This window comes from Prionailurus bengalensis, chromosome C2 (genome assembly GCF_016509475.1).
Source record: "Prionailurus bengalensis isolate Pbe53 chromosome C2, Fcat_Pben_1.1_paternal_pri, whole genome shotgun sequence".
NCBI lineage: Eukaryota > Metazoa > Chordata > Mammalia > Carnivora > Felidae > Prionailurus > Prionailurus bengalensis.
Window position 1 is genome coordinate 14,508,991 of NC_057350.1, and position 26,101 is coordinate 14,535,091.

At 37.6% G+C, this 26,101-nt stretch overlaps 3 protein-coding genes across 4 annotated transcripts; 1 reads left to right on the forward strand and 2 right to left on the reverse strand.

Moving 5' to 3' along the window:
* Positions 1-3,371: 3,371 nt before the first annotated feature.
* Positions 3,372-4,021, reverse strand: LOC122492305 (keratin-associated protein 6-3-like). 2 transcript variants are annotated; one of them, XM_043596019.1, is made up of 2 exons: positions 3,828-4,021; positions 3,372-3,797 (listed from the first exon to the last, which is right to left on the reverse strand). In XM_043596019.1, the coding sequence occupies exons 1-2, from the start codon at positions 3,949-3,951 to the stop codon at positions 3,679-3,681; spliced, it is 243 nt and encodes an 80-aa protein (XP_043451954.1). In that variant the 5' UTR covers positions 3,952-4,021; the 3' UTR covers positions 3,372-3,678. The 2 variants fall into 2 exon arrangements, with proteins under 2 accessions (XP_043451954.1, XP_043451953.1); XM_043596018.1 differs by having other exon boundaries at positions 3,372-4,021.
* Positions 4,022-7,969: 3,948 nt separating this feature from the next.
* Positions 7,970-8,116, forward strand: LOC122492306 (keratin-associated protein 22-1-like). Its single transcript, XM_043596020.1, has one exon. It carries the CDS (start codon positions 7,970-7,972, stop codon positions 8,114-8,116), a length of 147 nt encoding a protein of 48 aa, XP_043451955.1.
* An 8,049-nt stretch (positions 8,117-16,165) lies between these two features.
* Positions 16,166-16,810, reverse strand: LOC122492307 (keratin-associated protein 21-1-like). Its single transcript, XM_043596022.1, has one exon. The coding sequence runs from the start codon at positions 16,766-16,768 to the stop codon at positions 16,484-16,486; it is 285 nt and encodes a 94-aa protein (XP_043451957.1). The 5' UTR covers positions 16,769-16,810; the 3' UTR covers positions 16,166-16,483.
* Between the last annotated feature and the right edge of the window lie 9,291 nt (positions 16,811-26,101).

Consider the following 26,101-nt stretch of genomic DNA (forward strand, 5'->3'; position numbering starts at 1 on the left):
ATTACCCAGGATTCTCGGAGATACAATTTTGATACTTCATAGGTGAAATTTTGGTCTCAGGATTTATTATAAGGCACAAAGTTGTCTTATGTGCACTCAATGCTTGATTGACCTTTCGGTTTCCTAACTTTTGGCATATATAATGATCTTAATCTTTGTTTCAGAAAATATTGGTTTATGAGGGGCACCTAAGTGGCTCAGTCGGTGAAGTGTCCAACTTTAGCTTAGGTCATGATCTCATGGTTCTTGAGTTCAAGCCCCACCTCAGTCTCTGTGCTGACAGCTCAGAGCCTGGAGCCTGCTTTGGATTCTGTGTGTGTCTCTCTCTCTCTGCTCCTCCCCAGCTCTTGCTCTCTCTCAAAAATGAAAATAAAAATATTAAAAAATTTAAAATATGTATTGGATTATGAAATATATATTATAATTGATGCAATCAGAAAAAATAGATTTTGGCATGTTTTAGTAAATAATTATCTTGCAATGTTAAGAATATATTAATGTATTGGGGCACCTGGGTGGCCCAGTCGGTTGGGATTCTGACTTCTGCTAAGGTCATGATCTCGCGGTTTGTGAGTTCTAGTCCTGGGTCAGGCTCTGTGCTGACAGGTCGGAGCCTGGATCCTGCTTCAGATTTTGTGTCTCCCTCTCTCTCTGCCCTTCTCCTGCTTGCACTCTGTCTCTCTGTCTCTCTCTGAAAAATAAACATTAAAATTAAAATATATATATATTTATTAACATTGTGAAATAATAGAAGTTTGGGAAGTGCTCTAGATTTCATGAAATGCTAGATTATAATAAGCAATAAGTTGCAAAATATGATAGTTTTTATGAATTGAATTCTGTATCAGAAATAAAAGCTATATAGGGGGTGCCTGGGTGGTTCAGTCAGTTGAGCATCCGACTTTGGCTCAGGTCATGATCTCAGGTTTGAGCCCCATGTCAGGCTTTGTGCTGACAGTGCAGAGCCTGCTTTCGATTCTGTCTCCCTCTGTCTCTGCCTCTCCCCAGCTCATGCTTGCTCTCTCTCTCTCTCTCTCTCTCTCTCAAAAATAAATAAACATTTAAAAAAGAAATATTAAAAAATTGAATCTGACTATGAATTATGTAACAGTATTGTTCAGGAATGATTGCATGTGCTTGTGCATTCGTGTGTGTGTGTGTGTGTGTGTGTGTGTGTGGTGAGAGTCAGACACAGAGCCACAGAGAGAGACAGAGAACAGACAGGCAGAAAGGGGGAAACCAACGTGGCAAAATGCTAACAATTGTCAAATCTAGGTAGAGAGTACTTAGCTGTTCATTATACTGCCTTCTCCACTTAATTGAGGGTTTGAAATTTTTCAAAAGTAAATGCTGGGAGAAATGAGTTTATACAGAGAAAAATACTGTTTTTTGGAGTACCAAAATCTGCAGTGAGTCACTTCTTTAATGCCTAAATGTAAGTGACTCCTGTTTGAAAGGCTGAATATAAGCATAAAGGATAAAAAAAGGAAAAATAAAACCCATAAAATAGAATGATGAAAGAGTGCAAAAAGTATGCAACCTTTGGGTAACACAAAAGGAAACTAAGAATACATAAATACAATATTTATGCTTGCTTCTGCACTAAGAAAGCAGAAGAAAATGAAAATACAAATGGGGTGAGTGCAAATGGATGGGAGGGATAAATATAGGCATGAGACTTGTCTGAATATATCTTTTTATATAGTTTTGATTTCTGAACCATGGAAATACTTAATATATTAAAAAAAACAGAATAAATACACCTGAAATTGAATATAAATGGAAATAAAAGAATATCCCCCATAAAATGAATAGCATAACTACTCAGGAAGAAAATTAATTCATATAAATGTTGAACACAATAATCTGTCCATTCTTGGTGGGATCTCTTCTGATGCTAAAAATGCTGCTAAGAAACTTTAGAGGTTGCTCACGGGCATTGCATTCAGTGTGGCAATTCAGACTGTATATTGTGCGCAGGTTTGAATAGAGTTAACACAGCAATGTGTTGGGGCCCAGAGTGTTCACTGTAAGAAAAAAAAAAAAGAAGCAATGTGGAACAGGGAAATGTAAAGGAATCTTATGTTTTCCAGTTTCGGTTGGAGTCATTCATAATTTGAAGCTATTAAAGAAGTGAACAAACCAATGTGAATACAAAGTAGATGTTCGCTTGGGGCTGTTAGCAGTGGTATTTAACCCGAAGTGAAATATGTTAGAGAAGATAACAATGTCAACCAAATATGGTCATGTTAAGACCGTGTAAGAGGCAGGGGTGCCTGGTTGGCTCAGTCGGTTGAGCATTGACTTTTGATCTCAGATCAGGCCTTGAGTTTAAGTCGCATGTTGGGCTCTGTGCTAGGTGTGGAGGCTACGTTAAAAAAAAAAAAAAAAGCTTAAGGGCAGATCTTGGAAAATTATAATCAGCAACAATTTTGTCTTGTGAGTCTATAATGAGGGGCCTATTATCTAATTTGCATCAATATCTAATTTATTTGTGTTCAATTATTATGACCTATGAGGCAGGCCAAAATAGTTTTAAAATCTACCATTTCTTGGGATGGACAGCATAGACCATCCAAGCTTTTGCATACTATGAAATAGAAAATTCTAAGCTTCAAGAGTAAAGGAAATTAAGAAAGACAAGTTTTCATAAAATAATGGCTTTCTAAAGAAAAAAAAAGAAGGTGCTTTCCTTCTGGGTTATGATTTTTCCAGGGATCTTAATTCCTTCTTACAGTTTCAACTTTTTTACTACCTTGGGCCAGTCAAAATGAATTGGGACATATCCATTATCTTGCGCTAAAACACTACTTAAACTCATTCATGTCTAACACAAAAGCTTGAAATGCTCTATCAAGAGAAGATAATTGGCCAAGTTTACGGGCACATTAGTCACAGAAAATTAGTGGAAAAACAAGTGATTACAGCTACCACTGTGAAATCACATAAATCACAGGAGAAAGAAATCTCAAGAAAACAAGAGTATAGAATGCCATCAAATGGCTCTAAAGTTAAATATGTAATGGATTTTAGGAAAGTTGTCACTTAAAAAAACTATGTATTTCCAGATACATTGGAGTTATGTAGAAGAATAGGTTGAAACCTCTCTACCTCTTGTGTCAAACAAGCATAGGAAATGCTTCTTATTTATGCCCCAAAACAGATTAGAACTGGAGAATCGTATGCCAACTTTCGTATCTTCTAAAGTATTTTGCTGGTTATGGTTTTGGTGTAAAAGCACTTGGAACAAATAGCGTTTCCAGGCAATGTTTAACTAAATCGACAAACATTATCTTTTCTCGTCCTCACAATAAACCAGCATAACACGTGCTATCAGTGCCTTACCCAAGTAGAAAAACGAGGACATTAAATGAACAGAAAGCTAGGTTTATTATTTCAGACCGAATAAGTTTATTAAGAAAACAGAGAAATAGTTCTTGCATGAAAATCGAAACGGAGAATCTGTGACTGCATCAAGGCAATGAGGAACCACGCAGTGCTCAGGGTGAATTTCAAATGCTCCCACTTTTCATGAGTTGAATACAGGAATGATAATTCTGTATTTGACCAAAGGGCACCAGAAGGCAAGCCTTCAGCAAAGGTCAGACTGCGTGGGGCTCAGATTTGGTGAATGCCACATCCAGGCGTAGAGGGTGAGAGCCCCCCATGGGGTGCTCATTACCAGTAGCCACAGCCAGAGCCACAGCCAGAGCCACATCCATAGCCATAGCCCAGTCTGCGGAAGCCACAGCCATAGCAAGAGCCATAGCCACAGCCCAGGCCTCCATAGCCACAGCCTCTGTAGCCGCAGCCTCCATAGCCACAGCCTCTGTAGCCACAGCCTCCATAACCGCAGCCTCCATAGCCGCAGCCTCCATAGCCACAGCCTCCATAGCCACAGCCCCCGTAGCCGCAGCCTCCATAATAGTTTCCATAGTAGCTTCCACACATGGTGTTGGCTGTTGAGGTTGTGCTTGTGTAGAGAAGGCGAGGAGAAGTGTCACTTCACTGTGGACAACTCCCCCTCCAGAGGGCCTTTTTATATGCTCTTGATGTGGGTGTCACCCGCCATATATATCATGCCACTGGCTAATTTTATGACTAATCTAATTAGTCTGTTGTTCCTCTACCATAAAATAATTCTTGGAGGTGTTTGGGAGGCTTGTTGTGTTTGGCTGTCAGTTTGGACTCTCCTTACCCAATTGAGGGCTTCAAAGAGAGGAGATACACCCTCACACCAAGGCAGTGTTGTCCCAAATTAGACTTTCATTTCAGCTTCATATAACCATCTTTTATATCAAGAAAGAATACATTTATTAGTCTCAATCTTATTTGCTCTTGGCATTGGTTGGTTGCACTAACATTTTTAACATTTCATAAGAACCAAATTACTTAAAAAAATTTTTTTTCCCAACGTTTTATTTATTTTTGGGAAAGAGAGAGACAGAGCATGAACGGGCGAGGGGCAGAGAGAGAGGGAGACACAGAATCGGAAACAGGCTCCAGGCTCCAAGCCGTCAGCCCAGAGCCTGACGCGGGGCTCGAACTCACGGACCGTGAGATCGTGACCTGGCTGAAGTCGAACGCTTAACCGACTGCGCCACCCAGGCGCCCCAGAACCAAATTACTTTTGACTCATCAGTTTTTCTTTTTCTAAAGAAATAAGGTTTATTTATTCATTTTGAGAAAGAGAGAGCAGTGCGGTCGGGGAAGGTCGGGGAAGAGAGAGAGAGAGAGGGAGAGAGAGAATCCCAAGCAGGCCCTGTGCTGTCAGCGCAGTGCCCGATGCAGGGCTTGAACCCACGAAATGTGAGATTGTGACCTGAGCCAAAACCAAGTTGGATGCTTAACCGATGGTGCCCCATCTTCTCTTGATCCAAGTTAATTGTTTTCTTCAGGGTTTCAGCTCATTTTCTATACTAAAACCATAATGTAACTTTCATCCTCATGATATTGATAATAATCTAGTTAAATTTTTCAAAATACCAAGTCTGAGAAAAATGTATTACACTTTTCTATGTATACCAATAGGTCTGATTCTCACTTATGTTCAGTCTCTACCTAAGAACTACAAGACAGACGTTATCCCTCAGAATCCAATTGCTCTGCTTTTTCCCCTCTAAATCAGGCACACAATTATACAAATTAGTATTATCATTAATATTAGAATTATATTCTAAGTAACTATCCAACAGGTTTAACATCACGTATTTATGTTTATCAGTGTATCACACAGAGGTCCGTTCCTTTAGCAAAACACCCAATCATTATTCTCTTTGTAACCAATCATATTGTGTTCTCTTGCATAACCTTGGCATTATTATTAGTCTTTATTCAAATTAATGTGATAATGCCTCCCATTGGGAGGCACAGGAAAAGTGAGAATAGCTTCACATGACAGACTTTACAAGAATGAATTTGGGGAGGTGTCATTACCCACACATCATGTGTAATCTGTCAGTATATTTCTGTTATTGTATTGATATTTCTGAATCAAACTATTATCTTTATGTATCCCCTCATAACCGTAGGTGGGGACAGAGAGAATAAGCAGTTGGACACTCTCTGTATTTTAGTTAACTCTTCTCCAGAGATCATAAGAATGAAGATACAAGATTTAAAACTTTTCCAATCCATCTGTCCTTTTAAGTATATCTAATGAGTCAATGCCTCTTAATAAAATAGAACGTTTTCAGGGGCACCTGGGTGGCTCAGTCGGTTAAGTGTCCGACTTCGGCTCAGGTCATGATCTCAAGGTTCTTGAGTTCCTACATCGTGTTCTTTAGCGCAGGACCCGCTTCAAATTCTCTCTTCCCTTCCCTCCACTCATGCATTCTCTCTCTCTCTCTCTCTCTCAAAAATAATTAAACATTAAAAAAATAGACTGTTTTCATACTAAGGATCCTATGAAACACATTCAACCTGTAATTTAATGTGTGTGTTTGAATGTTCTTTCCATGCATGTCTTTTGGTAGCTTCATTTTTATGAAATAGACATATTATTGGGTCATTTTATTCACCATGTGCTGGGTTGAGATATTACAAGGAGAGGACATTTTCACTATATCATTTTCAAATTTTTCGTAAGGAAAATAAAAGTAACTTCAACTGTCACAGTGCAGTCAATCAAGTAATAACTTAGAATAAGTTTGCAAATAAAAACTAATTTAAATAACGTGATGATCAGTCTTCCTCGAGGCTAAGTTCTTAGAACATCACCTGAAATTTGTATTGCTAAATGGTAACAGTCAATTAAAAAAAAAAAAACCCTATTATTAACTTTTAAAAAAAATTTTGGTAGTTGATTAACGTAGCTGCAAAAGACATTACTGTTCTGTGCAATACGATGTCTCTAATAACAACATTCACTAGGTTATTTCTCTATAGAATTTACTTCCTGGAGCTGATTTGTTTCTTCTGGAGAACTGAGTTCTTTCTCTGATGATAGCAGTAAGAGCTTGCCAGCCCAGTGAGATTCCAGTGACAATTTGTTTTCTGCTGTGATTTTCTGAACTATGTTTGGTTCTTAAGTACATCCCATAATCAAAAACAGAGTAAAAGAACGCTCCTTGCGTCCTCCTTTGCAGCTAATATCCCATTTTCTTCTGTTTCATTGCAAACCTTAACACGTGTTTCCATCGTAGCTTTCTGTTCTCTCTTTACATCTTTGATCACACCTTTTGGTCTTTGGTCCTTACCACGCCCCACTAAAACCGCCCCTGAACGTCTCACCAACACCCCAATCTTGTCACATCTAGAGATTCAGCCTTCTTCATTTTACTAAGTCTCTGAGAAGTGTTCAGATTCACCCGTTTCTCTTTTCCTTCCTGAAAGGCTCCCCGACACTTACCTACATCCTACCACACACATTTGATTTAATTTCAGCATCTCCAGTTGCTCCCTCTTAGTATTTTTTTTTCTTTTCTCTTTTTCAGATTTTGTTTTCAAATATGAAGGTGCCCAGCTAGGCGCTTGACCCTCTTATAGTTTCTATAGAAATTCTCTTTTTGTAAAAAAAAAAAATTAATGTTTATTTAGTTTTGAGTTGAGAGAGAGAGACAGAGCGTGAGCTGGGGAGGAGCAGAAAGAGAGGGAGGCACAGAAACCGAAGCAGGCTCCAGGCTCTGAGCTCTGAGCACAGAGCTCAGCACAGAGCCCCACACAGGGCTCGAACTCACCGACCACGAGATCATGACCTGAGCCGAAGTCAGATGATCAACTGCCTGAGCCACCCAGGTGCCCCAGAAATTCTCTTTTTCTAAATTAAGTTTTTAATTTTAATTCTGGTGTAGATAACATACAGTGTTATTTTGGTTTTAGGTGTACAATATAGTATGTAAGCTCTCTTCAAGGATTATTTTACATACATTATTTTAGCCAGTTGATCTCATTTCACATTTCCAATTCTGACACATATCCAAATGATCACTTGACATCCCTCAAGAATTTAATAAAGTGAAACTAAGTTCTTGATTCTTCATACCCCCCCACAAATCTTTTTTTTGCCACATCTTCTCCACAAGTTTTCCATCCTTCTCTACCTCTGTGAAACCATACTTTTGTTTCCAAAGGTGCATATTTGCAGATGGGAGGGAGGATCTTATTAAAGAAAAAAAAAAGAATTTTGAAGAAGTGAAATCTGTATGGGTTATGTGATCTCGTGGTAGTTAGTAATATACTTTAGATCTCACATCTGGAGCAAACAAGTCACCACAATAGGTGAAAAAACTTTCGTTAAAACGCATGATTTCATTACAGGCATCCTGACACATGGCAAAATTGTGTTATAGATATATTGGTTACGCGGAATTCTTGAGATGATTATAATGCCACTTAGTTTGAAACATGAATCCAATAGATTGTGGTTTGCCCCATATATCACTCAATTGGCATATAAGGCCCCTGTAGATTATAAACTTAACACCCTAGAAAACGATTCTTCTCTTCATCTGAGACTTCTCCTCACACTATGAACTTCTACAACAATTACTATGGTGGCCTGGGCTATGGCTATAATGGCCTGAGATGTGGCTACGGATGTGGCTATCGTGGCTATGGATATGCCTGTTATCGTCCATGCTGCTATGGTGGATATTGGTATTCTGGATTCTTCTGATAAATTCTAGATTGCTAATCTATTTAGGAAATTTTCCCATGAGGTACTGTATGTACCTCCTTTATTATGTATAATAGACATGTTACTTACTGTCTGTTCAAATAGTGACAGTCGAATCTTAGACTACCATGTAACATCAGAACTTTTTTGATTGAAATAACTGGGGTTTTCAACAATTTATAAATGTATTCATTTGATCTTATATTATTTTATGATCAAACACAAATAATCTTCACCATTTCCATTTGGGAAAATGTCTAAATTCATTTTTCATTAAAAGCAATCTGTTTTGCATACCTACAACATTTTTGCATATATTTATTTACCTAGGTTTCGTGTGTGTGTGTGTGTGTGTGTGTGTGTGATTGTTGACCCTTTGGATACCTTTAGTTTGTAAGTTAGAGGTGTGGTTGAATAACTACATTCAACCACTGCTTTTATTTTTATTTTTATTTTTTAAAATTCTGATACTGTATGTTAACATACAGTATTATATTAGTTTCAGGTGAACAATATAGTGAGTCAACAATTCCTTACCACCTACTTTTCATCAGGACAAGTATACTCCTTAATCCTCACCACCTATTTCAAGCATCCCCCTACACCTCCCCTCTGATAACCATCAGTTTGTTTTTCACAGTTAAGAGTATTTCTTGGCTTCTCTCTCTCTTTTCCCTTTGCTCATTTGTTTTGTTTCTTAAATTCCACATATGAACGATATCTTATAGTATTTGTCTTTCTCTGACTGACTTATTTTAATTAGCACTATACTCTCTAGGTCCATCTATGTTGTTGCAAATGGCAAGATTCCATTCTTTTTTATGGCTTAATAATATTCCCTGGTATATACATGCCACATCCTCTTCATTCATCCTTCTATTGATGAACATTTGGGATGCTTCCATAATTTGGCTATTGTAAACAATGCTGCAATAAAAATAAGGGTTAATTATCTTTTTGAATGCATGTTTTCATATTCTTTGGGTGAATTCCTAGTAGCAGAATTACTGGATCATATGGTAGTTCTATTTGTAATTTTTTGAGGAACCTCCATAATGTTTTCCACAGTGGCTGCGCCATTTTGCATTCCCAACAAGAGTGCATTAAGTTTCCTTTTTCTCCACATCTTCACCAACACTTGCTGTTTCTTGTGTTTTTTATTTTAGCCATTCTGACAGGTGTGAAGTAATATCTTACTGTGGTTTTGATTTGCATTTTCCTGATGGTTAGTGAGGATAAGCATCCTTTCATGTGTCTGTTGTCCATTTGAATGTCTTCTTGGGAGAAATGTCTGTTCATGTCTTCTGCCCATTTTTAAATTGGATTGTTAGTTTGTTGTTGAGTTGTGTCAGTTCTTTTTTTTTTTTTAATTTTTTTTCCAACTTTTTTATTTATTTTTGGGACAGAGAGAAACAGAGCATGAACGGGGGAGGGGCAGAGAGAGAGGGAGACACAGAATCTGAAACAGGCTCCAGGCTCTGAGCCATCAGCCCAGAGCCTGACGCGGGGCTCGAACCCACGGACCGCGAGATCGTGACCTGGCTGAAGTCGGACGCTTAACCGACTGCGTCACCCAGGCGCCCCGTGTCAGTTCTTTATATATTTTGGATACTAACCCTTTATTGGATATGTCATTTGCAAATATCTTCTCTCATTCAGTAGGCTGTCTTTTAGTTTTTGTTTTGATTGCTTCCTTTGCTGTGCAGAAGCTTTTCATTTTGATATTGTCCTAGGTTTATTTTCACTTTTGTTTCCCTTGCCTCAGGAGATACATCTAGAAAAATCTTGGTACAGCTAATGTCAGAGAGATTACTGCCTGTGCTATCTTCTAGGATTCTTGATTTCAGATATTCACATTTAGATCCTTAATTCATTTTGAGTTTATTTTTGTGTATGGTGTAAGAAAGTGGTCCAGTTTCATTATTTTGTATGTAGCTGATCAGTTTTCTCAATACCATGTGTTGAAGAGACTGTCTTTTTACAAATGTATATTCTTTCCTCTTTTGTCAAATATTAACTGACCGTATAATCATGAGTTTATTTCTGGGACTTCTATTCTGGTCTATTGATTTATGTGTCTATTTTTGTGCCAGTATCATACTGTTTTAATCATTACAGGTTGGTAATATAACTTGAAATCTGGAAATGTGATACCTCCAGTTTTGTTTTTCTTTTTCAAGATTGCTTTGGCTATTCAGGGTCTTTTGTGGTTCCATACTAATTTTAGGATTATTTGTTCTAGTTCTATGACAAATACTGAGGAAGATATAGAATCAGTGAAACTTTCAAGGGGTCAATCTCTGCTTGCCTCTTGGAAAGAGACCTATTTCATGACAAGGCAGTGGCTTGTGTGGACTACATATTATGTAAACATAAGTCTGATCCAAAATACAGGATGCAAAGTGTATCCTTGATCCTGGTAGTCTGTTCAGTAAACGTGTTTACGGTAACTTCTTTTAATTGACTAGATTTATTATTATTATTAATAACAATGCCAACGATAATAAAATATGAATCAACAGTATCTATTAATATTTCAAGAAGTAACACTGGAATTTTGTAAAATGAAGACTGACCATGGGTCCACACAAAATTACTTTCTGAATAGAGATGAAAATATGAGGCTGACCAAAATCTTATCCTGCCCCCAAACGCATGTTTTCTAAAAGCATCTAAAGAAGAGAATTAGGTAGATATGTCTTCCTCCATCAGCTGAAGATAGCACATGGGACTATGTATGATTTCAATTATCTTAAATTCATTGGCTCTTGTTTATGACCTAGCATATGATCTATCTTGGAGAACATTCTATACGTGTACTTGAAAGAAATTTGTGTTTTCTTGGAGTTGGGTAAATGCTCTCTAGAAGGGTGTTAGGTCTATTTGGTTTATAGTGTTTTTTTTATTTTTCAAGTTTATACACATTATAATCTTTTATGTAGTTGCTATACCCTTTATGCAAAGTGAGATATTGACATCTTCAGTTATTATTGTTACAGTCTCCCTTTCCTTTCAATTCTGTCAATTTTTTATTTACTTCAGCGCTCCATTTTTAGCACCAGGTGGATTTAACACCAGTACATATGCTGTATCTTCCTGATAGATTACTCTACTTATCTTTGCAAAATGTCTCTCTTTATCGCTATTAAATTTTTTTGGCTTTTTTTTTTCAACGTTTATTTTATTTTTGGGACACAGAGAGACAGAGCATGAACGGGGGAGGGGCAGAGAGAGAGGGAGACACAGAATCGGAAACAGGCTCCAGGCTCTGAGCCATCAGCCCAGAGCCCGACGCGGGGCTCGAACTCACGGACCGCGAGATCGTGACCTGGCTGAAGTCGGACGCTTAACCGACTGCGCCACCCAGGCGCCCCAAATTTTTTTGGCTTTAAAGTATATTTAATCTGATATTGTTATAACCATTCCAGCTTTCTTAGTTGTTATTTGCATAATATGTACGTATATTCCTATTTTACTTTCAGGTCATTCGTTTCAAGAGGATTTGATTGTTAAAACATTTTATGATGGTTACTTTAAAATTTGTTCATATAATTGGAAAACCTGATAGTGTTAGGGTCAGTTAATTATCTTTTCTCATCGGAGTTATAATTTTCTTGTTTCTTGGTATGATGGTATGGTGGTAATTTTGTGTATTAAAAGCATCCTGATCCTATTAAAAATGTTTTTTCAAAAGTAGGTAGTCACCCTGTTTAGGTTAAGCACATGGGTCTTGTGGGCTATGATTCATTATTTTCAGAGTTGCTGCAGTGTTACTTTGGTCTATTTGGTTTATCTTGCACTGCCGGTTGTCCCACTGGCCCCTGCCTTTGCTACCTGAAAGTGTGGAAGGAGTTTTGCCAGCTTATCTGCTGTGTGTCTTTTGGTGGAGCAGTAACATGGTGAGAATCCCCACTTATCTCCCTCACTGCCTAGAGGTCTTATGAAAGGAGCATGGGAGCCTCAGGTACATGAGGACAGAGTCTTCCTGGATCAGGAAATAACTCCTATTAAATAATATATAGATGAAAGGAAACTCACATGAGAAGTTCAAAGATATTTTGACTTGATTAATAAAGAAGTACAACATACCAAATGTGTGGCTTACCATCGAACAAGTTATTAGAAGAAAATTTATAGCTTTATATATTTATGTCAGAAAAAAGAACATTTTAAAACTCAGTGCTCTAAGATTCTTTAAAAAGCTAGAAATGGAGGAAAGATTAAATACAAAGTCAGAAGAATGAAGGAAAAATAAAGACAGGAGAGGAATCAATTTAACAGAAAATGAACAAACTATAAAGAAAATTAATAATATGGTATTTACCTTTCTCTGAGTTATTTCACTTAGCATAATACTCTCCAGCTCCATCCATCTCATTGCAAATGGCAAGGTTTCATTCTTTTTATGGCTGAGTAATATTGCATCTTACATATCTGTACCACATCGTCTTTATCCATTCATCAGTTGATGGACATTTGAGCTGTTTTGATAATTTGGCTATTGTAGATAATGCTGTGATAAACACTGGAGTGCACGTATCCCTCTGAATTAATATTTTTGCATTCTTTGGTCAACTGCCTAGTAGTGCAGTTGCTGGATCGTAACACAGTTCTGTATGATTTCACTCATATGTGGAATTTAAGAAAACAAGCAAAGGGAAAAAGAGAGAGAGAGAGAGAGATGCAAACCAAGAAACAGACTCTTAATTATACAGAACAAACTGATGGTTACCAGAGGGGAGGTGAGTGGGGGGATGGGTTAAATAGGTGATGGGGATTAAGGAGTGTACTGTGATGAGTACCAGGTGATGTACAGAAGTGTTAAATCACTGTATTGTGCACCTGAAACTAATGTATGTTAACTGTATGTCAACTAACTGGAAAGAAACAAAAGAAAATCAATAATACCCAAAGTTGGCACTTTGAATAAATCAGCCAAATTGACAAATTATAGACAGATTGATCAAGAATATAAGACAGAGGGGCACCTGGGTGGCTGAGTCGGTTAGGAATCTGACTCTTGGGTTTTAGCTCAGGTAATGATCTCACGGTTCATGGGATCGAGCCCCACATTGGGCTATGTGTGCACAGCATGGAGCCTACTTGGGATTCTCCCTCTCTCCCTTTCTCTCTGCCCCTCCCTTGCTCTCTCTCTCTCTCTCTCAAAATAAATAAATAAACTTAAAAAAATAACTTTTGAAAAAAAATCTGTAGGCCCAGGTGTCTTCACTGGAAAATTCTTTTAAATATTTATACCACATTCTTACGTGTAACTTAAGAAAATCGCAGAAGCCTTGGTACTTGAACCCCAATATTTTTCTCCCAAAGTGATACCGAACAAGAGCTATTACACTTGTGAGTATTTTACTTTTGTGCCCAAAACACAGAACACAGAAACTGTTCTTTTCTTTAAATGATTATTTATTTTGAGAAAGAGAGAGAGTGTGAGTGGGGGAGGAGCAGGGAGAGAAAGAGAGAGAGAATCCCAGGCAGTTTCTGCACTGTCAGCGCAGAGCCCAATGTCGGGCTCAAAGTCATGAATAGTGAGATCATGACCTGAGTTGAAATCAAGAGTTGGATGCTAAACTGATTGAGCTACCCAGGTGGCCTGGAACCCAGAAACTATTTCTATGAAGAATACATGTCTATGACTCTATCCCTTCTCTATTTTTCAAGGAGATGTAGATAGAAACACACTAATAATGAAGTCTTTAATATACCATTCTCACAAAAAGTTAATAAAAGGTAGCACTTAAGGATATCTATCTATCCATCTATCTCTACATTGATAGTAGAAAATAAACCTTCCCAAGCTTCCACATAAAATACACAAAAATTAATCATATATGAAGCCACAAAGGGGGAGCCTGGGTGGCTCAGTCAGTTAAGCATCTGACTTCAGCTCAGGTCATGATTTCACAGTTCATGGGTTCCAGCCCCATGTCAGGCTCTGTGCTGACAGCTCAGAGTCTGGAGCCTGCTTTGGATTCTGTGTCTCCCACTCTCTCTGTCCCTCCCCTGCTTGGTCTCTGTCTCTGTCTCTGTCTCTCTCAAAAATAAATAAACATTGAAAAAAAAAATTAAGTCACAAAGAAAAAATTAGTAAATTTTTAAAGTAAAAATACTGCAAAAACACTCCTTGATTTTTATGCAGTATAGCTAAAAATTGTTAACAAAAACAAAGAATAGAAAATCCTGTTCACCTGGAAAGTAATTCTTTGGTTAAACAATTCTCAAGTGAAAATAAAATATAATATGAATATTATATCATATTAATATACATAAGAGTATATATTAATATGATATAAATGCTATAGCATTTTAAAATAAATAACAGTAATAAAAAGACTAGTTAACAGAATTAAAAAAAATTCAAGCAGTAGAGAAAAAAATCGTAGCACATAACGCTAAACACTTTCTGTCAGTGAAAATGAAAGAAATAACATGAATGAGTTAACAACCCAGTTAAGAAAAGCTTCATAACTAACAACTAAGTAAACCAAATAAAGTGCAAGGAAACATTTTAAATAAATGATAACAAATAGATAAACAGAACTTAGTAGAGAAAAGACAAAAAAAGAAATTTTAAAAATGACTCAGAATGCTATTATTTGAAACAACTAACATTTATAAATCACATGCAAACTTGGTCAAGAAAAAAAAGGGAAATGGTATGTACAAAATAAATAACAAGAAAGAAAGAAATATGGAAATAAGTTTTAAAATTATACAAATCTACTTTGCTCGTTTTTATGGGTATAAACTTGAAAACCCAGATTCCTAGGGGAATACGGATTATCAAAATTGATAGTGTTACACTGAGGAATTACAAAGAGATTAATTTTCTTAGAACAAACAGAAAATTATTAAGGAAGTGACTCACAAAATATTCCAGATTCAGATATTTTCTCAGAGAAATTCTACCAAATCTTTAGAGACAAGGTATTCTGAATGTGTTATAGATGGTTCCAGAGCATTGCAGGCAAAGGGAAACTTCCTACTCCCTATTAGGAAGGACACACAGCATTGATATCAGTGGTGGACAGACAATTAAGGTGCCTCTGTGATTTCTGCCTCTTGGTGTCAGTGCCTTGTATCATCCCCTTCTCTTGAGTTTGAGCATATCTTGTGACTTACCTATAATAAATAAGATGTGGCAAAGATAGTAAGACATATGTAATTGTGTGTATGTGATTATGTTGCATAGAATTGTGTCGTATTGTGGCACCCTTCTTGTTGGAGTCTCTCTGCCTTCCTTCCTGGCTTTGAGAAGGCAAGCAACAGTATATGGGAATCCACATGACAGGCACTTATAGGCAGCCTAGTCGAGCTAAGAGTAGCCTCCAGGAGACAGCCTGCAAAGGCCTGTAGCCAACAATGTTGAACTTCAGTTATACATAAGGGACTGAATTCTTCCGAGCATGTGAGCTTGGAGGCAGATCCTTTTTCAGTTGAGACTCAGTTGAGACCAAGCACCTGGCAAACATCTTGGTTACTGCATTGTGAGACCCTGAAACTTTGCCTATACCTTCAGTGCTGTTTTTATCCAATTATTATGGCCCACCATGCATGCCACATAGTTTTACAATCTACTCCTACCTTAGGAAGTAATAGATTATAAAAATTTTCCTTAGGTTGTTTCTTTTATTAAAATATTTTTTTAAAAAGAAGTAGAGAAGAATATAACCACATCCATTTATTTTAAGAGATACATGAATATAACATTGGGGAAATTATTATTTTTCTTAATTATTTATGATACACCGCACAAAACTTAACTTATAATTTATAAAATAATATCTCATTTGGTGTTAAGAGATACACAGCATGAAAAGATTATTCCCTCAGTAGCAGGGGAGGAAACTGAAGCTTCCAAAAAATAAGTTACTTTCCTAAGACAATTGACAATGGAATTGGTCAAGAAGCTGACCTAGGAATATCAGGAAACTATCTCCCTAAGGAGATAATTGTTACCTTTCTTGTAAACTGAAACCAAAATATGTTAGGAAGACACCTGGGACAGCAAATGAATGACATAAAAACCAGGGCTGCTGTTCAGACTGGACAATTTTATTAGGTCAACACAGAAATGAACTCCAGCATGGACATCATCAAGGCAGTTGCTGTGACACCATCATCCTGATGAAGGCGGAACTGTGGGGTCACAGGTGAATTTCACCATCTTCCATTCCACGAGGTAAATCCAGGGAATCTGTAGGTTAGGCTGTAGACAGCAACAGACCTACTAGACTTTCATCCTGCAGGATATCGTCACCCAAGGGAAAGGCTCAGAACGTGTGGGGCGCAGAATTGGTGAATCCCACGTCCAGGTGTAGAGGGTGAGAGTCCCCCACAGTGCCCTCGTTATTAGTAGCCACAGCCAGAGCCACAGCCATAGCAGGAGCCATAGCCACAGCCCAGGCCTCTGTAGCCACAGCCTCCATAGCCACAGCCTCTGTAGCCCCAGCCTTTGTAGCCAGAGCTTCCATAGCCGCAGCCTCCATAGCCACAGCCTCCATAGCCGCAGCCTCCATAGCCACAGCCTCCATAGCCGCAGCCCCCATAGCCACAGCCTCCATAGCCACAGCCTCCATAGCCACAGCCTCCATAGCCGCAGCCTCCATAAGAGTTTCCGTAGTAGCTTCCACACATGGTGTTGGCTGTTGAGGTTGTGCTTGGCTAGAGAAGGAGAGAAGTGTCACTTAGGTGTGGATTTCTCCCTGCAGGGGGCCTTTTATATGCCTCAGGGTTGGGGGGTGGCTCCCATACGTGCTCCTGTCATTGGCTAATTTTTTGACTCATCTAATTAATGTGTTTTTCAAGACCAGAGCCCAATGCCTGAAGGCATTAAGGAGGCTTGCTTTAACCACCCGAAGACCTTTAATAAGATGGTAGAGTCACAGATACAAAACTGTCTTTCATAACAAATCTTTACTATAACATTCTATAACCAGATATCATATAATGCAGGGAACATTTTCAGTAGTTTCACTTGACTTGCTCTTGACCGCAATTCTTTTTTCTCTTTGACCTCCCCAAATTCTATTGCCCTCCATAATATAGTTTTACCTCTTGTTCTAGCCTGAGTCAAATTATGTTTTGTGGATTACGTAACAGTAATGAGATTAAAGTAGGGAACAAAGATTAAATATAGTATGAAACTAATTTGGGAGATCCTCTGTATCTCAATCAGCTCTCCCCTAATTATCAGAGGTGCGAGGACACAAAATCTTTATGTTACTGATTTCATCTGCCTTGATAAGAAATTCAAATAAGGAAAGAGGATTTTAACTCAGTCAAACCTATAAATGAAACAACTTTTTTCTTTATTCAAAATGTTTCCTTTCAATGTATGTCTTTGTAAATATATTTTTGTAAACAAAATACATAAACACATGATTGTTGTGAAATGTTAGTGTCCTTCTTGATAGGAACATATTAGCAGACAGATCTTGACCATGTCAGTGTGAATTTTCCAGTAAACAAAATGGAATTTTCACTCTGGAAATATTATACAATATTGTTATCGTCTGTCCAAATTTGACCAAATCTAATCTTTGACTCCTGTGGGTCATAAGTGCACTGATTGGTGGACTTTCCTATCAATTAGGGGGAAAAATACTTTGATATTTTATTACTCTCATATGTTTATGTATAGTGTTAACAATTTTCATGTGGGAAAATTTCTAGTTTTACTTTTCAAGAAAACTAGTAACTTTTACAGTATGTAGTACTTATCATAAATATTCATGTCTCTCCATCATTTGCACCCTCGTGTGTGTGTATGTGTGTGTGTGTGTGTGTGTGTGTGTGTGTGTGGTGGTGGTGGTGTAGGGGGAGGAGGAGGAGACAGATACTGCTGCCCTTGTAGCTATTTAACTACTGGTGTGGCAAAACAGGTAAGTCATGACTAATGGTTTTTCTAATGGGCATCTACGTAAAAGTATTTTCACGTGCAGCTCCAAGACCTACTATGCTCTACATTAATCTAATGTAAGTCTCATTTTAGGAAAAATCAGTGTTTTATCCAGGTCATTGGGTAAAAATGGTAGCACTATTGCCTATGAAATATTCTATTTTCCACCCCAATTTTCTCTATACTGATAGTATATATTTCAACATGCGCTTCTAGACAGATATAATATCACCCCTACCTTATGTATTCTTATATCTCCTTTCCACTCACAGATAAGAATCTCTATGCAGCTGGTTGATATGCCTGATAACCTGGTATTCCCCCAGCAAAGATGATCTCATTTTAAGGTCAGTCTCAATGAGTCTTTTAAGTGTGTCAGACTCTGGTCATCTCCTGGCAGAGTCCCTATTTCCAGGAAGTGGTGGCTCAGGTAGAATCACATCATACAAAGCACATGTTTGGCCCAAATGGAGGCTTAATAGTATGGTCTCAATCCTGGTAGCTTAACTGACTTTCAGTGAAGCTCCTGGTGATGAATCCCTACCTTTATTTTCCTTATTTATTGATAGTCTTAATTAGGCACTCATAATATAAAGAAATGGCAGTAAAATATAAAGAAACAATGGTGACTATTTTTTATTTGCCATTCTTGTAGATAGCAGGCCTGTTAATGAAAAAGGATCCATGTAGGGATCCTTAGTAGATCAACATGAGAGGCTGGCATTATCCTCGTTGGTCCCTAACTGAAGGCTTTCTGAAAGCAAACAGAGGCAAGAACCCTGTGTTGGCATCTACTCCTTCCTCCACAAAGTGAAAAAGTCAATCCATTATGAAGTGCTAACTTGACTTTCCCAACTAGTGACTGGGTAGAGAAGTTGGTGATCATTCCTTTGAGAAAATATGAAGAGAAGAGGGAAATGATTTCTCCTTACTAAAATATATGTTGGGCCAATGCTGAGTATTTGCATACACTATCCCATTTAGTGGACCAACAAATTTATAGGTGAAGCATTTTAATTTCTATTTTAGCTACGCCAAATTAAGCCAATTCTCAGAAATGGAAATTTGAAGGATTTTTGGTGACATTTTGCAGAACTGAATATCAAATATATTTATTCTTGAACACACATCTGATTCCTGATACAAATTGGTGATCTAGAATGTGATGGAAGCCATTGTAGTCTTGAATAATATTTCTTAATTATTAACATGTTGTGAAAGTGGGTTTCAGGGTATCTGTTCCGGCAGCTTGGAACACAGGACCATAAGACAGCGAACAAAATATTTTGTATCTAATATACAAATCATGTATACCGGTGCCAAATATACAGCCAATATACTTTTATTTATATAAAGTTATAGGAAGCTAAAGGACAGGAAAAACATTAATTATCAGTGATAGCAATACGAATAGTGGTTACCTCTGGCTAACATGAGTGTGAATTCATTTCTTTAAGTGTTTTTTTCTGCATCTGTTGGGACGATCGTTGATATCTTTTGCCTTATTTATTCTGTCCATATTGTGAAATCTATTGATTGTCATATGGTAAAAAAAACTTTGCATTCCTAGTTTAATTTTATTTGACAAAGATTTATTATGCAAATATTTCTTAAAACATTTTTGTTTGGTAATATTGGTCTTATGTATTGCATGGAAAAATGTTCCCCCTCCCTTAATGTGACATAGATATTTTTAAATTCAATATTTGATGTAATTTATCATTTAAGAACTTTGACCTGAATGTTGTATGTGTGTGTGTGAACATTTAAAAAAAATGTGTATATTTTAAAGATATAAGGTTATTTAGATTTCATATTTATTTTGTACTAGTTTTGATTATGTGAGTCTTTCAAGAAATTTTTCTATTTAAGTTGTCGAATTTATTGTTACAAAATTATTCACCCATCCCTGTATCTATTAATCATGTCTATAAGATCTGTGGTGATGTCATTTGTTTAATCTACATACTGATCATGTAAATTTGTAATCCTTTTAAATTATCAATTTAGATTAAGATTTTTCAAAAAATCTTAATGTTAGTTTCATGATCTTATTCTTTTGTTTTCTATTTCATTGATTTCTGATTTTATCTGTTTTATTCCCTTCTTCTATGTAGTTGATAGAGTTTGTTCTTTTTTCTAAGGTAAAACCTTAATTGTTGATTTTAAAACTTTCTTCTCTTCTAAGATATGCATTTAAAGCCATAAATTATTCTGCAGTCACTGCTGACATATAATCCCATAACTTGTAGTATCTTTTTTTATTGTCTTTGTAATCCTTTCAAAAATTTTTTTAACTTTCTTTGTGATTCATATTTGATCCATGAGATTTCGATTGTGTTGTTTTGGAGATATCCCAGATATTTCTGTGTTCTTAATGTTTTATTTAATACCGTGGAATTTATTCCTTTTAATTATTGAATTTAATTTATTAGAATTTATTTTATAGTCCAGCTTATGATCGATCTTGGAGGATTCCATATGCACGTGAAAACAATGTACATTCAACCACGGTTGGTATAATGCCCTGTTGGTGCCAATTAGGTCAATTTGGTTGATATCTTCCTGTTTCCATAAATATGATTTTTCTGTCTACTGAGTTCTATCAATAGCCAAGATAATTGTTTTGAAATCTCTAGTTAAAATTATGGATTTTTCCATTTTTCCTTTCAGCATTTTTTAGTTTATGCTTCACCTCATTTTGAAATTCTGTCATTAGGTGCAGGCACATTTAGAATTATTATTAAGGAATTGATTTTTCTATCATTATGACATATTACTCTTCAGCTTTAGTAATATGCCTTTTTCTGAGATGTATTTGATTGGTAATGATATATATCTGCTCCACCTTTATTATTATTTAGTCTTTCTGTGTCTTTACATTTAATGTGGATTAATTCTGGATAAGCCACGTTTGATTCTTATTTATAGTTAACATATTTTTACTTTCAAATTCAATGTATCTTGACACAGTTTTATTTAACTCTATACTATCTCATTATTTGTTTCCTATTTCCTAACCTATCCTTCCCCCCATCTGTTAATTTTTTATTGGCTTATTTTATTGTTTTATTAATTCTACTTTCTCTCCTCTACTGGCTTATGAGATATAATGTTATTTATTAGTCGCTACAAATAGTACAGTATGCATCTTAATTTATCACTTTTTTTTCAAATAATGTGATACTATTTCATATAAGATAAACTTACAGCAATGCACATCCTTTCTTCTATCCCATTCTTAATGCTATTGTCAGGATTCTTAGGGATTTTGTGTTTCACTGAAGAATTTAGTTTTTGAATTATTTTTTGGTTTGAGGCTTACCTTATCTGATATTAAGATAGCCTCTCCAACTTTCTTAAACTGGTGTTTACTATGTATTAATAATTTGTATGCATAGTATATATTTATTCATCCTTTTATTTTTAATTTATCTGCATTTATATATGTGTTGTGGGTTTCCTTTAGAGCATAGATATGGGTCTTATTTTTAATTGTCATGTTTAGACCATTTTAATTAATGTAATTTTTGTCATGGTTGTGTTAGGGTCTATATCTTGCAATTTGGTTTTATTTTTTTTTCTTTAAAATTATTTAATGTTTATTTTTGAGAGAGACAGAGATAGAGGCAGAGCACGAGTGCGGGAGGGGAGGGAGGGAGGAAGACACAGAATCCAAAGTAGGTTCCGGGCTCTGAGCTCTCAGCACAGAGCCCGACCCAGGGCTCAAACTCAGGAACCATGAGATCATGACCTGAGCTAGAGTTGGCCTCTGAACCGACTGAGCCACCCAGGAGCCCCTTGTTGTTTGTTTTCTACTTACTACATTTGTTATTTCCTTTTCTTACCTTATTTTTTTGTCTCCTTCCGATTTTTTTTTAGTGTCCCATTTTATTCCTCCATTGATTTATTAGATATATTTATGTTTGTGATTTTAATAGCTTCTGTAAGGATTACAGTGCATTGCCACTCCATGCTGAAAATAATATTATACTACTGTACACATATATACTAACCTTATACCAGTGTACTTCCTTCCTCCCACTTTTTGCTATTATAATAATATTTACTAGTTTTAGTGTAAGGTTAATTAGCATTTAAAGACATTAGAACATGAAAAAAATGTTTCAGTTTACCCAAATATTGATTATGATAATACCTGTCCTGATTTTCTTTGCGTTCTTATTACTTGGTGCTTGTTGAGTTCTTCAGTCTCTGAGTTTATGGTATCTTTTTTTATTAAATTTTTTTTTCAACGTTTATTTATTTTTGGGACAGAGAGAGACAGAGCATGAACGGGGGAGGGCCAGAGAGAGAGGGAGACACAGAATCGGAAACAGGCTCCAGGCTCTGAGCCATCAGCCCAGAGCCCGACGCGGGGCTCGAACTCACGGACCCCGCAAGATCGTGACCTGGCTGAAGTCGGACGCTTAACCGACTGCGCCACCCAGGCGCCCCTATTAAATTTTTTTTAATGTTTCATCTATTTTTGAGAGACGGAGCATGAGCAGGGGAGGGTCAGAGAAAGAGGGAGACACAGAATCTGAAGCAGGCTGTCAGCACAGAGCTGATGTGGGGCTCGAACCCACAAACCATGAAATCACGACCTGAGCCAAAGTCAGATGCCTAGCCAACTAAGCCAGGCACCCCTATAGTATCTTTAAAAAAAATTAACTTTAGGAATATTTCAGCCATTTGTTATTCAAATATTCAAAACTTGTGATGTTTTTGAATGGGCATGTTCCTATGTGATACAAGTCACAGCTGCTCATATTCCTTACATTCCAGACATGTCACATGGCAAACCCAACATCAGTGGTATTGGGAACATATATTTGTTTTACAAAGAAGAGAGAGATTTTGGGGAAACAATAAAACATTTCACTGCACTGTACCTGTACATGCTGTTACAGGTACTGCTCTGGTGAAAGTTTTGCCCATATACACTTGCACTGTGGTGAGCTATTTACGTAGAAGCTTCATTAGTGTCCACTTAAACAAGAAACCTTCCGGTCAAGTGAGCCCGAAGCACTTGTCAGTCTGTTCTCGACTTCCTTCCTTCTAGTCTATTCTCTTGCTGCCTTTTCTTCTAGCCCTTTCTACATTGGCTTTTAGTTTTCACAGCACATCCAAATACAGTCCCCTACATGTATAGCATGCAACATTTTAGATTAAAAGTCAGAGGGAAAGGCTTTTATTTTTTTATTTTTTTAAAGTTTATTTATTCGGAGATAGAAGGGGGGAGGGCAGAGAGAGAGAGAGAGGGAGAGAGAATCCCAAGCAGGCTCAGCACTGTCCATGCAGAGCCTGACGGGGACTGGAACTCATGAAATGTGAGATCATGGTCTGAGCTGAAAACACGAGTCGGACGATTAACCGACTGAGCCCCAGGCGCCCCAAGAGGGAAAGGCTTTTAGATTCCACGTTCAACTTCTAATGGCATGATGATGATGTTGATGATGATGGTGGTGATGCTGATAAATGTTAACACCTGCATAATACTGTGCAAATCTAAGTGTTTGACATACATAAACTCATTTCATACTTTAGATAATGCTATGAAGCAATTGAAAATATCATTTTAACTTTATGGATAGGAATGATCCAAGATACAAGTGTCAGAAACAATGGTTCCCTCGGAACAGACTTGTGGTAGGAAAAGGAAGTGGAAGGTGATCGTTTTGTTCTCTACCGTATTTTTGAAGCTGACCTCTTTAGCCACTTATTAGCTGCTTTCTTCCCCCCTGTACTGAATCAAAGGGTGGAGAAGGAGAGTAAGAGGATAGAACAATCTTATTTGGCCGGTGGCCTTTGTGTTCTCCGTGCTCAGCAGATGGTTAAAGCTGGCATGTCTGGCATTATGTCCTGGGAGACACTGAGGATGACATTTCTCTCACTGGGTACTAGGAGACTGCTCTCGTAGGTTCCCAAATCCTTACTTCCCTTGGTCCGGCGTCTTGCCACGCTTTCTGGCATGTGTCGTTTACCACCATCACAGGCTCTAACTCCGAAGCTTTGAAGACCGTGGCACCTCGCGCTGAATTCTATTCTTACACTGAATCCATCAAATCACATGTTAATGCAGACACTGATTTTAAGCACTCTTACCTCAAAATCCCTTGGTACCCTCGTCATGTTTGCTCTACTAGCAAATCACTCCCAGATCCACACTTGTCCATCTTAGAGGGTGCTCCTTTTCTAAAAATGAAACCAATATTCCTTGCCCTCTTATTTTTTCCCAATTCTTCACACCTCACTGAAGGCCATGTCATTTCATCTAGGCAATCAATATAATTTTTGTTCTGGATCACCTCATTTTAATGTTATGCTTTTCACATAATTTCTGATACATGCTCTGGTTCATAGCTGTTGTCCTGGGAGTATTCTTAATAGTGCCACCTTCGATATTCAAGTGTATTTAGTGTGGACGGCAAATTATACGGCCTTCTGTCTATGGTTTGTCTCATTCCTTACCTTTCTTTCAGCAACCTCTTTTCTCCTTCTAGCCCCCTTACCTGGTCAACTGTCATCTGTGCATCAATGCAAGTCTTCTCTACTCCAAACCCAGGCTCCCACCTGCTGCCGGAGGAAACCCCAGTGCCACACGGGGTGGCGCCACTTGCATTGACAGCATTCTCGGTGTAGGCTGAGTCCCCAGTGCCGCTTGATCATCCTTCCCCTTGTTCTCAGAACTCTTTCTTTCTTTCTTTCTTTCTTTCTTTCTTTCTTTCTTTCTTTCTTTCTTTCTTTCTTTCCTTCCCCCACAGCTATTCATCCCACCCTTCACCATCAGCCCTAAAGCCTCTTCAGTGCTCACTTCTGCCTCCGCCCTCCTCTGTCTGTAACTCTTGCTTCATATTTCACGGAGAAAAGAGAATCTATCAGGGGAAAACTCTATCAACTCTCTTCCCACACACTTATCTACATTTGCACCTGTCTCTTAGCCTTTTATCTTAGTCTCAGAGGAAACCATATCCTCCCTCCTGTCCAAAAAATCATTCTTCCATTTTGCGTTAAATGCCGTCTCTTTTAGCACCTTGTTTGATAAATTATCCTCTCTGTTGCTATATTTCCAGCTCCTTTTTTTTTTTTTCCACTGACACCTTCCCTTCAGTCTATAAACATGCTCAAGTCTTTTGATAGTAAAAAGCCGGTCTCAACACCAGATCACCCCTAGCTGGCTTTCCCTCAACTTCTTTCATGTCGAAGGTTTTAAATAGTTTCCTCTGATGCCTTTCAGTCTTCACTCTGCTCTAACCTGTCTCCAGCCCTCTATAAGCCAAGGATTGTTCTCCCTCAGGTCACCGACAGCCTGTTGACTATGCAGTCTCCTTGACGTGTCTCGTGTTGGTCCTCTTTGTTTTAGGACATTTAGTGCCGATGACCACTTCTTTGCTTGGCTTCCATTATATGCTTTTCCTCATTTTATTCTCTTGCTTTGATAATGTTTCTTACCAGTCTACCTATAGGTCTGTTCTTCCTCTGTCAGCTGGAGGTCTGCTCCTGGTCCTTGTCTCCTCCACTAAACACACAAAATGGAATCTCATAAGCAGGACATAAATTCCATTCTGATGCACCTCCTGGGTTAGTATCTAACACCATTCCCAGCTAGTCCCTCATATGCCAATAACTGTTTTATCCTGTTTTCCCTTAGAGTTTTCTGATTGTGACATACATTCATAGACTTTCCTGTCCGGCCAATCTCTGAATCAACTGGTAAGTCTCAACTTGAGCATCACACCATCTGAGGAGAGTTTCCTTGTCTGCCTCATACACAACCTACTTGGGCACATCAGCAGATCCAGGTAATTTCATCAGTCATCATCCACAGAACCCTGACCTTTTGTTACTATCGGACTTAGCATTTGTATTACGGTGGTTTATTTTAGGCCTACTTCAATAAGATTTATTAATTCATTAATACATTCATTCATTAACGCATACATATTATATAAACTGAACACTTATCATAAAAAGAGAAATAAAGCATAACCCCTGCCCTGAATGAGCTTGTATCCTAGTGAGTTGGACAGACAGGTGAGTATACACTTCAGGTAGGTGCTCCGAGA